The 15204-nt window shown below is 53.8% G+C and overlaps 2 protein-coding genes across 2 annotated transcripts in view; one reads left to right on the top strand and one right to left on the bottom strand.

Annotated features, from left to right (window-relative positions):
- GPR137C (G protein-coupled receptor 137C) overlaps window positions 1-181 on the bottom strand; it is a 19566-nt gene extending 19385 nt beyond the window's left edge. The window contains exon 1 of the mRNA XM_044436270.1: window positions 12-181. Coding sequence (XP_044292205.1) covers window positions 12-181 — 170 coding nt within the window. The remainder of the gene's footprint in view (window positions 1-11) is intronic.
- Window positions 1-15204, top strand: part of TXNDC16 (thioredoxin domain containing 16) — a 43243-nt gene that overhangs the window by 389 nt on the left and 27650 nt on the right. The window contains exons 2-8 of the mRNA XM_044437093.1: window positions 4472-4642; window positions 6678-6760; window positions 10328-10401; window positions 11880-11954; window positions 13260-13381; window positions 13630-13717; window positions 14652-14808. Coding sequence (XP_044293028.1) covers window positions 4498-4642; window positions 6678-6760; window positions 10328-10401; window positions 11880-11954; window positions 13260-13381; window positions 13630-13717; window positions 14652-14808 — 744 coding nt within the window. The 5' untranslated portion in view covers window positions 4472-4497. The remainder of the gene's footprint in view (window positions 1-4471; window positions 4643-6677; window positions 6761-10327; window positions 10402-11879; window positions 11955-13259; window positions 13382-13629; window positions 13718-14651; window positions 14809-15204) is intronic.

The following is a 15204-nucleotide window of genomic DNA, read 5'->3' as shown; positions in this document are numbered from 1 at the left end:
AGCTCCCTCACCCAGCCGCGCCGATCAGCTGAGCGCCGCCGGGCTTTGAGGCGCTCGCTCCGGGCCACGCGCCGCTGCCCATTGGCCGCCGCGGCGCCCCGCCCACACGGCGCCCGAGTGCCGCGCCGGCTGGCTGCCGCGCCCTGTCACTCAGCCGGCGGGGCTCCGCCTCCCCTTTCATCCCGGGCCTTTCGCTTTGCTGCCCCGGGTTCTAGGGCGTGTGGATATTCTTTGCTTGGCGCTGCCCGCCCGCCTCGTTTCTTTCTTTCTTCTTTTCTTTCCTTTTTTTACGAGCTCGTTCCCGTCCCTTTTGACTTGCTTCGCTTCTGCGCTTCCCTCTCCTCCTCCTCCTCCTCCTCCTCCGCCTGTTTACTGGCTTCGCGCGAGGAGACAGAGGGAGAAAGAGAGGCCTCTGTGTTAAGCTGATGCGCATCGGAGGGGGTTATTTTTGAAGAAAAGTACAGCGTGATTGATTTGTGCGTACAGAATCCTTTTCCTCCCATTACTCCCTTCCCCGTTGTACGAGTAAAGAGTGTGACACATTGCCAAAAAAAAAAAAAAAAAATGGGGAAACAAAACACAACAAAAAACTCAGTTTAGGCATCCTCTCTTGCATACACAGAGCAGCCTTCTCCAACCTGGGCCCCTCCAGATGTGCTGGACTACAACATCTGGAGGGGCCCCGTTGGGAAAGGCTGCGATAAGAGGCAAGCTGGATTCCTGGGTAGCTTTTCTCCTCCTTTCCTCTGCAGCTCGATGCATGCAGTTCCTTCCCCCAGACACCCTGGGGTGGCTCAACCCACCTTGAATGTGGGTGGTTGTCTGAACCCAGCTGGGATAACAGACTGTGGAGAACAACCCACGGTTCACAGCCCATCAGCAGCCAGAGGTTCTCTCTGTGTGTTCTCCGTGGTGAACAAGCTGTGGGTGGTTAGTGCAGCAGAAGAACCCGCATTTCAACAGGAACCCTTGTGGAACTGTGCCGGTTGGTCTCAGTCCACGCAGATTCTTCACTACCGCAAATCTGCTGCTGCAGGGAAGTGCAGATTCCGTCCTTCAGGGATTGCTCAACCGCTCCTCCGCCTTTTCTCCCATCCTGTTAACCCCACTCGCTAACAGCTGCCATCTGGCTTTGGGTATCATCCTGCCCCGTAAAGACATCTGAAGATCTTGAAAGCTTGTATGGGTTTTGGTGATCTTTTGAGCCGGCCTACTAAAGCGACTATGGACAGCATAGCTTTTCTTACATTTATATGTCCTTCAGGTATTATTAAACTGTATCAGTGTTGGATTTTTCCCCTTGCTGCCAACCGGGGCCTCTTTGCTTTTTCCTTCAAGCTTCCAGGGCCCTTCAAAATGCAGCAATTCTAGAATTGCTACTGAGTTCCTGAAGTCTGGACTGCTAAACCAAACACTTCTGAAACAGGGGACTTGTCTAAAGCAAAACTGGGAAAACACAGTATTGGAGAAGCTGCTTGTGTTTGCAGAGTTCTGTAATGGCACAAGCCCTCCCAAAAGGTTTAGTGGTGGCCGGCACCTGGGATGCACCGCTAAGGAAGAGGAGATAGCTTTCTGGAAGACAGTGCTAGATGGATGAGTGACTCTTGTTCTTCGTTACTGTTTTCTGGTGTTACTGTGAGTGGAAAGATCTGCCAATGGAGTTACATGTCCTGGGAGTCAGTTCTGGGGGTTGAATGGAGTGGCTCTCCTTTCCAAAGAATATGGATGCAATCAATTGTGAAGGGCAGGGGGAAACATTTGATGTTGCTTCCTCCTGCAGTGTTGGCCAGTGGGACCAAGCGCCCACGGAGTTTGTGAAGGCTTCTGGAAAAAGAAGGCAGGGATCTGGGGGCTTAGGCTGGACTTTAATGACGTGATGGCGAACCTTTTTGACAAAGGTGCCGCGGGTCAAGTGCAGCACCCAAAGCAGCAGCTCCCGGACTTTCTGCAAGCATCGGAAGATGCTGAGCGAGTGGCTGAGGCAGCAGTGCATTGTGGGAGAAAGAAATGTTCACCCGAGCTAAGCATGAGGAAGGCAAATGTGAAAAAAATGAATAAATAAAATAAAGAAGGCAAATATGAAAAATAAATCAGAATAAATATTTTTGCATGAAAAATAAAAGGATAATTCACCCAGTACCACAAGCTCTTCACTTCCACTCACTGATTTTGTCCTCACAACAACCCTGCAAGGTAGGTTAGACTGAGCTGCAGCGGTTGGCCCAAAGTCACCCAGTCAGCTTCACTGCAGCAAGGATCAGAAGCTGGGTTTCCCCAGCTCCAGTCTGGCCTCCTTAGCACTGATCTTCTGCCTAACATAAGCACATTCGCAGAGAGTCATTGTGGTGCCACACTGAGAATCACCCACACATTGTACTCTGCAGGCAATGAGGACTGGAAACTTGCCCTGCTGGCGCCCGTTTCCAAGTGGCGCGATCAGGGAAGCCTCTCAGCCCGGCCTGCGTGAGCTGCGTGTGGGCAGCCTCAGCAGAGCATTACGCCATCAGCTCAGGCTGCTGGTTAATTTTTTACACTGCTTGTGGTTACCAAAATTTTAGGTACCTTCCAGACGTTAAAATAACATTGGGAAGGGGGTGGGGGCAGAAAAAGAAAATAATAACCTTTCCTCCAAGCAAACAGTTCAACAACCCTCAGTTAAAAGTAAAGAAAAACACACTCCTGAATAGATTGATTGTTTGCTCATCTTATCTGCAGATAAGTGCTTCAGGTAGTTCTCTTTTTTCTGGCAAGATGTTGAAAAATGCCCAGAAATTCCCTGGTGGGCCTAGAGATGCGTCAGCAGTCCGTGGACTTTTTTGCCGGTTCTACCACCAAGTTGCCTTTCCAAAGAGACTGGCCAGAACTGGGACGCGCAGGGAGGTTTCAGCCCCAAGTAAGCAGCAGAGCTTACTTCTGAGTAGACATCCGCTGCAGTGCGTGGGATGATCAAGTTTAGGGTGTGAAAAGGTTGCAGATGAGGCAGGTCCTGTTAGCCTATGAGAAGCGGTATGAGGTAGGATCGGTGGATCCTGTGTTCGGATCCGCGGTTGGCCATGGTGTCTTTCGATCCTTCAGCAACCCTCAGCCTTGCCTACCTCGCAGGGCTGCTATGAGGATAAAATGTGGGGAGGCTAGGCGAGAAGACCACAAATACTGTCCGGCGCCCTTCGGAAGAAAGGCGGAGTGCATCCCTCACAAATAAAGTGCCTGAAGGCAATACAACTGGTAATAGACTGAACATGAGGGTGTTTTCGGTGTTGCCTCCCTTCTTCCTGAGAAGTACCAATCCTGACAGCTTTTCACTACTGTGTAAACCCCCTTTTATTTAACTCTTAGTTCTGTTCTGATTTGGCTTTTGTATGCTGTGCTGCTACCTACTGTATTAAAAAAATAGGTGCACCAAGAAAAGCTGGATTTTGCAATGAGTATACATTTTGCAAAGTCAAACTGGAGTTTTTAGTTTGCATAATTCATTCTGGATCTGCGAGCTTCCTAAGGAACACAAGAACAACCATTAAACTTCATAGTCAGCAACTTGGTCTGGCATCATAAATCTGTGTAGAGGTTGTTCACGCATTTGAAAGCATATTTCCCAACCCCAGGGGCTAGAAACTTGCCTGTTGTTTTTAAATAAAAGCTGATCTTTCTAGCAAGCTGGAATAATGGGCCTGCTACCACATGCTGTATATTTTGTGTATGAGTGATTCCGTGGAAATACAGCTCATAGCCAGCCTTGCAGATAGCTGCATATGATTTCCTCAATTCGTAATGTTTGCCTGTCTCCTGCCATTTATTTCTCCACTCTTGAAAATTAATTTGCATAACTATTGGGGGTAGGTCCTCTGTTTTGCGAGGTTGCTTAGTCAAGCACTGTGACCATAAATGCCATCATGATTATGCAAAGCTATTCGTTTTATTTTTCTGGTGTTCTCCCCTGTATAGACTTACTTCCGTGCTTTCCCTGCAAAACCTTTTTTTAAAAAAGCAGACATGCTTATGGACTAGCAGAGTGCTTTGCCCCTTGAGGATAACTTTTTTAAATTGAAAAAAATCCCCAGTCATGATCCAGAGAAAATGGGATGGGGTGTGGCGTGAAGCGATGTGCGAAACAATGCTCAAAATGATGCTCAGTCTGTGTTGTTAAGAGGCATCTTTGCCAGGGGGTTGAAAAACGCTTCCTGGCTGGCTCTTTTAGGGCCAGTGCAGACGTAATGCTGACTCTTTCTTTAAGCCACTAAGAAATCATGCACACTTCTCCATGTGAGGATGCTCCAGCCTGGCTCCTCCCTCCTCTAGAGTGACCCCCCTTCCTGCTTTTAACTGTGATTCGTGGGCTCAAGTGTCAATTAACCGGCTATAAAGTGATGCATTTATCATCTCTATGCATTTTTCCGGCATGCTGCTACCGATCTGCAGGGCTCTGCTCGAAACGGGAGCAAGATCCATTTAATTTTATGCTCTGATCCCCCAGCGAGAAGTACTTGGGCGGATGAAGCGATGCCACCGGCTGTCCTCTCCTCGCTCTTGCTGTCATGGGCTCTGTGCATGTCTGCAGAAGAGGCCGTTCCAGAGCAAAGCTCTCAGGAGGACTTCGGTGGCTTGCAAGCATCTAAAGCCTCTCTGGTTTATTTTCAAAGGGACAGTGAGTATTTTCACAATATGTACTTTTATTACCTTTGCTTAGTAGATTTTGTCAGCGAGGGAAGGGAAAGGAAGGAAGAGAAAGAGAAAGGTGCAGCAGTTGGAGGTGCCGGCTAAGCCAGGGTCTGGGGGGTCGTTTCTGCTGGCAAAGAGCAGCAGGTGATAACCTGGGGGTGGATCTGAAGAGGCCCCAAAAGGTTGCGCTTGGCAGCGTCCAAAGACCCAAAGGCTGTTGAGGGAAACCAAAGTCACGAGCGACAGCCGCTCCGGAAAAGGATGTGTGTGGAATGTATTTGTTTTGATTTTTGTAAGCTGCCCTGAGATTCCTTTGTGTGTTGTTGTTGTTGTTAGTCACAAAGTCGTGTCCGACCCATCGCGACCCCATGGACCACATTCCTCCAGGCCTTCTCGTCCTCCACCATCCCCAGAGTCCACCCAAGCCCACACCCACCGCCCCAGTGACCCCATCCAGCCCCCTCATCCTCTGCCGTCCCCTCCTTTTGCCATCTATTGTTCCCAGCATCAGGCTCTTCTGCAGGGAGTCCTTCCTTCTCATTAGATGGCCAAAGTATTTGAGCTTCATCTTCAGGATCTGGCCTTCTAAAGAGCAGCCAGGGTTGATCTCCTCTAGGACTGACCGGTTTGATCGCCTTGCGGTCCAAGGGACTCGCAGGAGTCTCCTCCAGCACCACAATTCAAAGGCCCCAATCCTTTGGTGCTCAGCCTTCCTTATGGTCCAACTTTCACAGCCATACTTTGCAACTGGGAAAACCATCGCCTTGACTAGACGCACTTTTGTTGGCAGGGCGATGTCTCTTTTGTGTATAGGGCGGGGTATAAATATTTTAAATAAATAAATACATTTATATTTATTTATTTATTTAAAACATTTCTATGCCGCCCCCATCGCAACAAAGCCTCGGGGCGGCTCACAACAAAAACAAACAAAATCATACAAAAATTATACACTAAAAATATTATACCCTTTGCAAGGCAAATCCTGCTGTGTCTTCTTTTCGGGGTGGGCGGGGGGAGACTACTCTGTCCTAAGAGTAAGCTCACCTCTGCATTTGGTTCAGAGCTGTTGGTGCTCAGCAGCATGGAGAAGTTTGAACCACCCTGAAAGGAACAGTGTTTTGACCACAAGCTTCCGTCAAAAGTCCTGTTCCAGTTTAAAGGGCGGAAATACGGAAGGAGACACACAAGTTGCCCTGAGCCTGGTGGTCTGTGGGGCACGTGGTGGGTCATTGGGGGAGCAACCGCTCCGCTGGGGCAGGGGTGTGTCGGGAGCCCTTGTATGTGGGAGCCAAAATCCCCCAGTATACCCATCGGTCCAGAAAAGCTGGGAACCCCTGATCTAGAGGAATTTGACCACTTTGGCAGTCTTAAACATCTGGATTAATTCCTGCTCTGTGTTGTGTCTGATGAGAAACGGCTCAGGGACATCCCGGGTAGTTTGATAACCACAAAGTTCTGATTCAGGACAAAGCTTTCCACCTGGAGTGTACCTGGAGATGAGAAATCCTTCGGGGTAGCAGTTATAGGTCAGAAAGCCACTAGAGAATCATAGAATCACAGAATAGCAGAGTTGGAAGGGGCCAGAAGGCCACTGGGTCCAGCCCCCCGCTGTTGCAGGGCACCAAGTCACACCACCCCACTCAGGGGGCTGCCCAGGTTCTCCAGTGTTTGAAGACTGGGCCAGGACAGATTTGGGTGTTTGAAACTCTTTTTGAAAGTAGCCTCTCATCCAAAGATTTAGTGCCCATTTTGACTTGGCAGGTGGAATCCAATCGCCTCTGCACCTTTTCCCATCATCCATGCAAGTTCATCTTATCCTATAAACCTTCGTAAGGTTTTCTTTATCACACACCTTCCTAGTGAGCCCTGCCCTTCCGAGATTCACCGGCTGCCACAGAGCGCACACGCTCCCCTTCCTCCAGGCCAACCAAAACGATGTTGCGCTGCTGATCAGTTCTTGCGGCATGAGAATGATCATTGCGACCATAAAGTCACACAAGTCCCCTCTTCTCTTCCAGCGTCCCCTTCGGCAGAAGGGTTCCTGGAACAGCTGGAGAGCTCCACAGAAGCTCTGCGAGACTACGGCGTTTCAGTCTTAAAGGTAAGAGTTATTTTCCGATTTGCAAGCCACGCAGCAGGCTGGCCCTTTCACACGTGGAGAGGGGTTCGTTGGATTGCTACTTTGGTGTTAAGATGCCCCGGCACTGCTTAGCCCAGGGGTGCCAACCCCATTTCAGCCCGAGACCAAACTCCGTTATGGATGGGAGTCGCTTTTCGGGAGTGAGCAGGGCTGAAGGCGAAGCTGGGGGAGGCGAGCACGACTGGTTGCTCTCGCATAAAGCTCTTCTTGCCGACCTAAGCCTTGAGGGAAGCCTTTTTGAAAAACTGCCGCAAGGCTGGGAGACCGCCATGTGTTTGGGGGGAAGGCGTGGGGCAGGGGAGGTGGCCGGGGTCATCCGGGGAACCCCAGCCAGGCAGGAGGTCGCACGTCCCTGCGTTAGCCAAGTGTTGCCCCGGGGCTTCTGGAAGTGGCGTTCGAGGGTTCTCCTAATGAACGAAGAACGCCAGAATCCACCTCAGGACCAGGACCCAGCCCGTTCTTCTGGCCCAGGGCCATCTCCTCCTGCCTCCTAGCCAGTTGTTAATGGGGATGGGAGTCGTAGTCCAGCCCATCTGGAGAACTCTGCATGGGGAAGGGCAAATGGAACTGAGGTTGTGACAAACGCCAGGCCTTGGGAGCCTCCGGGTGATACAGTTCCATCCTGAGGACTAGCCCATTTCATCGGGTGCCCTTGGTTTGGCCCCAGACTTCATACATTTGTGGCTAGCATTATGCTAATGAGTGGCTTTTATACAAATTAATACATACATACATCAGCCTGGGCCATTATATCTCAGAAGCCCTCCTCTTGGAGCCTCACATTGACAAAGTGAGTCAGAAGGGACCTCCCAGGCCATCTAGTCTGACCCCTGGCTCCAGCCGGCTCTGCTCATGCAATCCCCAGCAGGTGCTTATCCAATCTTTCCTTGGACGCCTTCATGACGGGGCCCCAACCACCTCCCTAGGAAGCCCATTCCATGTCCAAGGGGTCCCAACTGTCAGGAAGGACTTCCTGGCATCCAAATTGTAGCCTGGTCCCATGAGCTTTGCTCCACTGGAACGCGTCCTGCCCTCCTGCACATGACATGCCCTCACATACCTCTGAGTCACTAGAAGATCCCCTCAGAGTCTCCCCTTCCCCATTCCCTCAATCTCTCCTCGTATGTCATCCCTCCCAACCCAGCTTCCACTCCTGTGCCCCTGCGCTGAGCCGATTCCAACCTAGCTCTGTCTCTCCTGTAATGTGGAGCCGAGAACGGGTCGTGTTACTCCAGCTCTGGGTGCACCAGAGTCGAGCAGAGCAGAATCAACACCTCCCTAGATCCGGAAGCCTCGCTTCTGGCTGTGCATCCAGGGTGGTGCGAGGTGGTGGCCACTAACCCTTTTCGTGGTGGCCTCCTAGTTGCGAAACATCCTCCCAAGCACAGGTGGGCATGCCTAGCACCTGTGTTATGCTCTCTCTTTTTGGAGGGCTTTACTTCACAGGGTCGCCATAGGTTGAAAACAACTCGATGGCACATCGCAACAACAGCGTGAACGAAAACCCTCCAGATAGTCCTGCCCGCCGTGGCTCAGCTCTTCTAAGTTCAAGGCTGTGCCTTCCTTGATCGAGTCCGTCCGTCTCCTAGTTGGCCTTCCCTTTCATGTATTTCTTTAGCTTTTTATGAAAGCCACCTATTAGCATCACCTTCTCTGGGTGCCCATTAGCATCAAAGTGCCACTAAATAGCATTAAATAAAATGGTGCGGTTAGAATATCACAATAAATAAAGAAGAAGATAGAAACACAGTCTATGCAATCAAGTGAAAATATAAATGGATATATTAAAAACCAGAACAGTCAATACAGACAGAGTGTGCTGAAAAGGAAAAGTTTTTGTTAGGTGCCTGTAGCTCCGTGGGTGCCTGGCAAAATGCGGGCGGAAGAGCGTTCCACAATGGGGTGCCACCACAGAGAAGGCCTTGCTCCTTGCAGCCTCCCCCCTCGACCTCCTTGGGGAGAGAAACTTGTGAAAGTACCTCAGTTGATGATCTTAGGCAATGGGCAGGAATATAAGGAGTAAGGCGTTCCCGAAGACAGTGTGGTCCCAAGCTATTCAGGGCTTTGTATGTCATTGCCGAAACCTTGAATCCAGCCCAGACAGGAACAGGCGGCCCGTGCAGTCGACGGGACAGGCATGATATGTGCATAAGAACTGCTCTCCATCAGCCACCACGCTGCCCTGTTCTGGATCATCTGGAGAGTCTGGACTGTCTTCAAGGGAAGCCCCATAATAGTCTAATACAGTAGTCTAGTCTGGAAGTCACCAGTGTGTGAATGACTGTAGAGGGACTGTCCTCATCCGTGTAGGAGCAGAGTTGGTCAGTCAGCCAGAACGGATAACAGGCATTCCTAGCCACTCGGTACACCTGGGCAACCAGAGAGAGCTTGGGTCCAGGAGCACCCACGGACTGCGAATCTCGTCCTTTACGGGGAGCGCAACCCCGTCCAGGACAGCTTTACAGTCTCCCAGTCGAAATGGAGGTTTGCTCACCCACACCACTTCCGGTTTAACAGAGCTGGAGCTGATTGGGCCTCATCTAGTCCACTGCCAGCACCGATTGAGGGTAGAAACCGCCATCCCTGGGGCAGATGAGAGCGAGAGGCCGTGCCGAGTGTCCTTGGCGTATCTGGATGGCCTCTCCCAGCGGTTTCATGCAGATGTTGAAAAGCACGGGGGAGAGACTCGAACCCCGCGGCACTCCGAGGCCTAAGTGCCAGGGCACAGCGCGACGACCCCCCAGCACCGCCGTCTGGAGACGGTTGGCCAGGCAGGAGCGGAGCCAGCGCAACGCGGTGCCTCCAGCTTTCCCTGGCATGGTGGTCTTCCGCAGTCCTGCCTTCTCAGGCTGTCCCAAAGTGGGCAGCCTCCGTTTTGCCATTTTGTTCCCAGGGGAAACTCTGACTTGACCAGAGTTGCCTTTCTCTGGGCTCAGGGTTTTTGCAAAGCTCTCCTCCAGCATCATGCTTTGAATGCATACATTTTCCTCTTGCCATCTTCTTTTGCCGTCCAGCTTTCACAACCATCCACTGTGATTGGGGATGCGATAGTATGAACGATCCGGGCTTTTTACATTGGTTTTTACACTGCTGCTTTACACTTTCAAGGTTTTTATTATCTTGTACGTCACGATTTGAGAACAGGAGGAGAGCCATGCTGGAGAGACTGGGGCGGCTGGGAGGGGGGGTCCATCTGTCCAGCACTCCGTTCACACAGGGGCAACCCTCTGCCCTGGAGGTAGGAGGAAGCGTCTCGCTATCGCGACGCGTAGCCATGGAAACTAATAAATGTGCCAGTCCCCTTTGCAAGCCATCGAAATCGTTGGCCATCTTTGCATCCTAGGAAAGCAAATTGCAGGGTTTTACGTCTTGTTTTGTGAATGACCCAGAGGGCCTCAGGACCGGGCAGGATGGAAATATCACAAACAAAACAAATGGAAACCATGAAGCAAAGCAGGAGAGAATTCGCAGCGCTTTGGAGAACGTAACCCTGGGAGGCTCTCATGGAGTCCACCTTCCCCTTCACAGGTAAACTGCCGCAGAGGAGAAGCATCCAGGTACTGTAAGGAGGATGGTGCTTCGGAAAAAGCATACCTGTTCAGGTAAGTGCTTCATTGGGTCGCAGGAATACAGAAATGAAGCGAAAAGAAAGCTTTGCTTCTATGCAGGAGTTCTGAGATGGAATCCAGATCTCAAGGTATCAAGTCAAAGCACCTTAGGAGGACGAGAGGGCCTTGATCCTGCTTCAAGTTGACACTGAAGTGGAGCAACGGCCCCCTCTGAATAGCGCATCGTGCCAGAAGTTCACAAGAGATCCTTCTTCGTTGATCTCAAACCTCACCGCCGTATCTCCACAGCCCTCCGGGCTCTCTCTAATCAAGAGAGAGTTAGAGACCGCTTGAGGGCCAGAACTGCCTGTCTGGAGATGCGCTCAGGTTCCTAAAAGACCCTGAGTTTGGGCAGGACGTGGAGTGCCGACGGCGTGGTCTGTGCAGCACTTCTAACTAACCACATCATGCAAAAATGGAGAGAGCTTAGCCAAAGGAAGGGGGCTTTGATTAATGCCTAAAGCTGCTGTTGGCAGCTCCCGTATGCCAAGGCGGAGGGCATCCCACCAGGTGGGCGCCACTGTGGAAAAGGCCCACATCTGGGATGCTACAGGGCCATGACCTACAGGTCCGGGCTTCCTCCAGTGGTCCCTGCAATGCTCTCAGAGCTGCCTGCTTCCGGGAGCAACCCTGGGGTCTTTTTGGCCGCGGTTCTCTTTCAGCCGGGCGTGTTGAAGAGCGGACCAGCCCTGCGGATTCCGGCGACCACTTTGCCAGGCAGGAGCGTTCCCAGAAGCCACTGGCCTCTTCCAGCCCTCGCCAGGCCAGGCCAGGCGAGAACAGTGGAGTCCGGTTGCGGTTCGTCCCCCGGCTGGGCACCCGCGGCTGTGCTAGGACAGCGGCTGGCGCTTCGGCAGGCTTCCGGCCAGCGGGGCAGGAAACTTTGCCTGGCTGGCGCTTCTGGGCGGGCAGGGAGGCTGCTCCGGGCTGCCAGCCCTGCGTCAAAGTCCTGTTGCTTCTGGATTTAGCTGGGGTCCTCCAGGAAGCTGGGAAGGAAGGAAGGAAGGAAGGAAGGAAGGAAGGAAGGAAGGAAGGAAGGAAGGAAGGGGAAGTCCTGGAAACGGGGAGCATTCCCTGTTGGGATGCAAAGTCTGTTGGGTGGGCCATGAAGACCCCTTCGCCCCCAGCAGAGATGGAAGCTTGCAGGCAGAGAGAGGACTGATTCCAGGCAAGGGCCAGTGCAGCTGATGGGCCCTGGGGAGGGGGTGACCCTGGCGGTTATTCCCTGGGAGGAATGGCCCTCCTCCACGTGCTCAGGGCTTGCCTTCGGAGCAGGACCGGTGAGGTTCTCCTGCAGAGGGCTAGAGACACAGGCAGACACGGTTCGGCCCCCGCAAGGGCCCACACGTGAGCGGGATCCCCCCGATGAGAGACCCCCGGCCCTCCCTCGGCCTCTCGCTCTGAGGTCCCTGGAGTTGGGACGCGCAGGGCCCCTTTCCGGGGGGCTCTCAGTCGTTCTGCTCTCTCCCTAGGGGCCGCCTGCTGCTCCGCGTCCTTCCGACAGATGCCCTGTTCAGTGTGGATGCCATCGTGGCAAACGTGCTCTTGTAAGTTGTCCGTCCGTTCAGGGGCACTCCTCTGGTCACGGCCACTTGGCGCTTGTGCGTGGGGAGCCGGTGGCCGAGGGGGGCTCTCGCTACTTGCTGCCACTTGTCCCTGGGGGCAAATACTCATGGGGGGCAATTTTGGGAAGGGAGAAGCAGCAGGATCCTATCCTATCCGCTCCAGCACACGGTGTCCTCACGGCCAGCAATTTGTACGGCTTCCAAAAGGGGTTCGATAAATTCATGGAGGAGAAGGGCCACGGTTCCTAGTCCTCATGCTACCCCGGGATCAGAGACAGTTTCCCTATGGGCAAACGTTTCTGGGGAACATGGGCAGAACTCATGTCCTTCTCGTCGGATCCTGTGGGCGGCTGACTGGCCACTGCGTGAACCAAATGCTGGACTAAATGGATCTTTGGTCCATTTTTAAGGAACAAAAGTTTTTTAAGGCTAATCCAGGTAATACAGCTTGAGTTGTACTATTTTAATAGATTTTTAGCATTTTAAATATCATTATATAGAAGTTGTTTCTGTCCTTGCTGTGCACTGCACAGGGAGTCCTGCATGGGGCTGTTGGGTGTGGTATATAAATTCAGCAAAGAAATAAAGAAACAAACATTAGGAAAAAATTAAACAGAGTTGTCTCTGCAGTAGAAACAGAGTGAGCCAGAAGGGGTCTCCTGGGCCATCTAGTCTGACCCCCGGCTCCAGCCGGCTCCGCTCACGACATGCCCACCATGTGCATGTCCAGCCTATCCTTGAACACGCTCACCGATGGGGCCTCAACCACCTCCCGGGGAAGCCCATTCCACACCCTCGGGGTCCCGACTGTCAGGAAGTGCTTCCTGGCATCCACCTTGAATCTTGGTTCCCTGAGCTTTGCTCTGTTGGCGCGTGCCCTGCCCTCCACTGCAGGGGGAAAAGGTCACGACCCGCCTCCGCAGGGAGCCCCTCACGTATCTGCCTGTCGCTAGCAGGTCCCCCCTGAGTCTCCTCCCCTCCAGGCTGGAAAGGCCCAGCTCCCTCCGTCGCCTCATACAGCTCACCCTGCAAACCGCCCCGAGGCTTCGGCGAATGGGGCGGCATCAAAATGTTTTAATAAATAAAAAATAAATAAAATAAACCGGCCACCATCCCAGCGGCCCTTCGCCGCACTGCTTCCAGCCACGCTTGGCAGCAGGGGGACACCAGAACACCGGATCCGGGCCTTAGGAAAATACCCATCCTGGTACCGCGCCGAAAATGCTCGCGCACGGACGAGGACCCTGGTCCCGTTCACACGCCGCTTCCCTGCCTCCTCTTCTCCAGCGCTCTCCTCTTCAATGAAGTGAAATACGCCATGACCCTCGCCGACCTGCAGGATCTGGAAGACACGCTGAAGGGCCGGGCAGACCTCGTTTTCGCCTACGTGCAGGCGATCGGGACGGCAGGTAACGCCCCGGGGGGCTTCAGCGGGGAGCCGGCGTCCCCTGCCCCCCACGGGGGGGGGGGGGGCTGCGCTCGGCTTCAAGAGCAGTGGCCCAACGGTGGGAGGAGCCAAGGCTTGGGCTGTGGGCGCTGCCGGGTCTGACCGCGAAGGGGGCTGGTTGACTTTGCGTCCTGAAAGAGATGCGGAGAAAGCCCGCGTCTCGTCTCTGGGGGCCGTTTCCCCTTGACTTCTGAACGCCTTTTCTGCTAGAGCACAGAGTGTTGATGGAAGCGGCTTTTGTCTACGACTCGGTTAAGTTTGCCTTAACCACCGAGGTGACGCTGCTGAGGAGCATCCGGTACGTATTCCGCAACGGGGGCCCCCGGCACCCCAGGGCTCCGAGTCTGTCGTCCACACGGCCCGTGGGAGTGTCTGAGCCTTTGCTCCCTGCCCTGGCACTGCATTCTGGCGAGGGCTCGAAGGGGATCGCCGGCCGGGCCGCCCAGAGACACGTCAAGTGCGTTGGCTCTTTGTAGGCTGTGTGCGGAATCCCTTCTGGGCCCGGCTCCTGGGCAGCATCCCGGGGCCCAAGCACCGGGCGGGCACGGAGAGCACTCGACAGACAGTGGGTCCTGCTGGCGGCACCCCTCTTCGCGCCGTCGGCAGCAGCCGCTCGGAAGAAGGGTGCTGGTAGCGCAGCCTCCGTTGCGCAAGCGTCCGTGGACCGGCTGGGCCCAGAGCAAGTCCGGGGATGCGCGGGGGATGATTGGCTGGGTTTCATCCCAGCCCCTGTCAGAGGGCACGGCTGAGCACGGGGCCCTTCGCTGCGAGGATTTCTCAGCGGCTGCTGCAGCGGCTGTGCGTATGGCGGCTGCCAAGCTAGGACAGGGCTGGGGGAAGCCTCTTCAGCTCGTGGCCGCCGAGGAAAGGAGCTCTTCCGGGCCAGCGTCGCAGGGTGCCTGATTCCAGCGGGGCAGGATGCCTGTGGCCAGAGGCACGTGTTTGTTTGTGCCTGATGGGAGCCAGTGCTCGGCTTGGTCGGGCACCGGCCAAGGCCCACATCCTAGCAGGGTCCCCCGGAGCCAAGCCTGCTCCCCACCATTGCAGCCTGAGTGCGCATCCGCCTCTCGCTCTGCCCCGGGCAGCACTGATGGCAGGAAGACGGAGCCAGAGAGGTCTGGCCTGCTCGCTCCCGGGCCCTCGCCCGCAGGTCGGAATGCGTGGACCCAGGTCCTGGCGCTCGAGGCCTGCCTGGATCCCCACACCCATCCTCCTCGGCATTCCTCCTACAGCAGCGGAGAGCCAGAAGTGCCGTCCTCGAGGCTCTTTTTCTGCCACTGCAAGGCAGCCGCCCAGCCCTCCCAGCCGTGCCGAAGGACCCCGCTGGAGCAGCCGCTGACCACGCTGAACGTCCACAAGTTCCTGAAGCTGATGGGGGAGCCCCCGGTGGTACGTGGGTGGCCATGTTTGCTTGCCACCCAGTGACTTCCAGGCATTCTGAAATTTTATTGATTTCATTTCTATATCAACCAATAGCTGCAATTCTCCAGATGGTTTGCAAGAATCCATAAAAATCTAAACCGCAAATGCAAACAAAGCAGCCCCGTTTTTCCCGATGTACAATATTTTTAAACAATTGAACAAGGAAAACATGTTTAGTACAAACGAAACCGATTAAAAGCAGTGGATACAAATGCCCCAGCATGCCACTGGATACCTTTAAGTGCCATTAAATGCCAAAGGATGGCAGAGTTGGTGCCAAGCAGGTCTCTGGAGAGATCGCTCCAGCACTGTGGGGACACCACCAAGAAGCCCCTGCTCTGGTTGCTGCCATTCAGCCTCCCT

This window comes from Varanus komodoensis, unplaced genomic scaffold, assembly GCF_004798865.1.
Source record: "Varanus komodoensis strain SLA01 unplaced genomic scaffold, ASM479886v1 scaffold3, whole genome shotgun sequence".
Classification (NCBI taxonomy): Eukaryota; Metazoa; Chordata; class Lepidosauria; order Squamata; family Varanidae; genus Varanus; species Varanus komodoensis.
The sequence above is the reverse complement of the archived record's forward strand: the minus strand, read 5'-3'. Positions and strand labels throughout refer to the sequence as shown.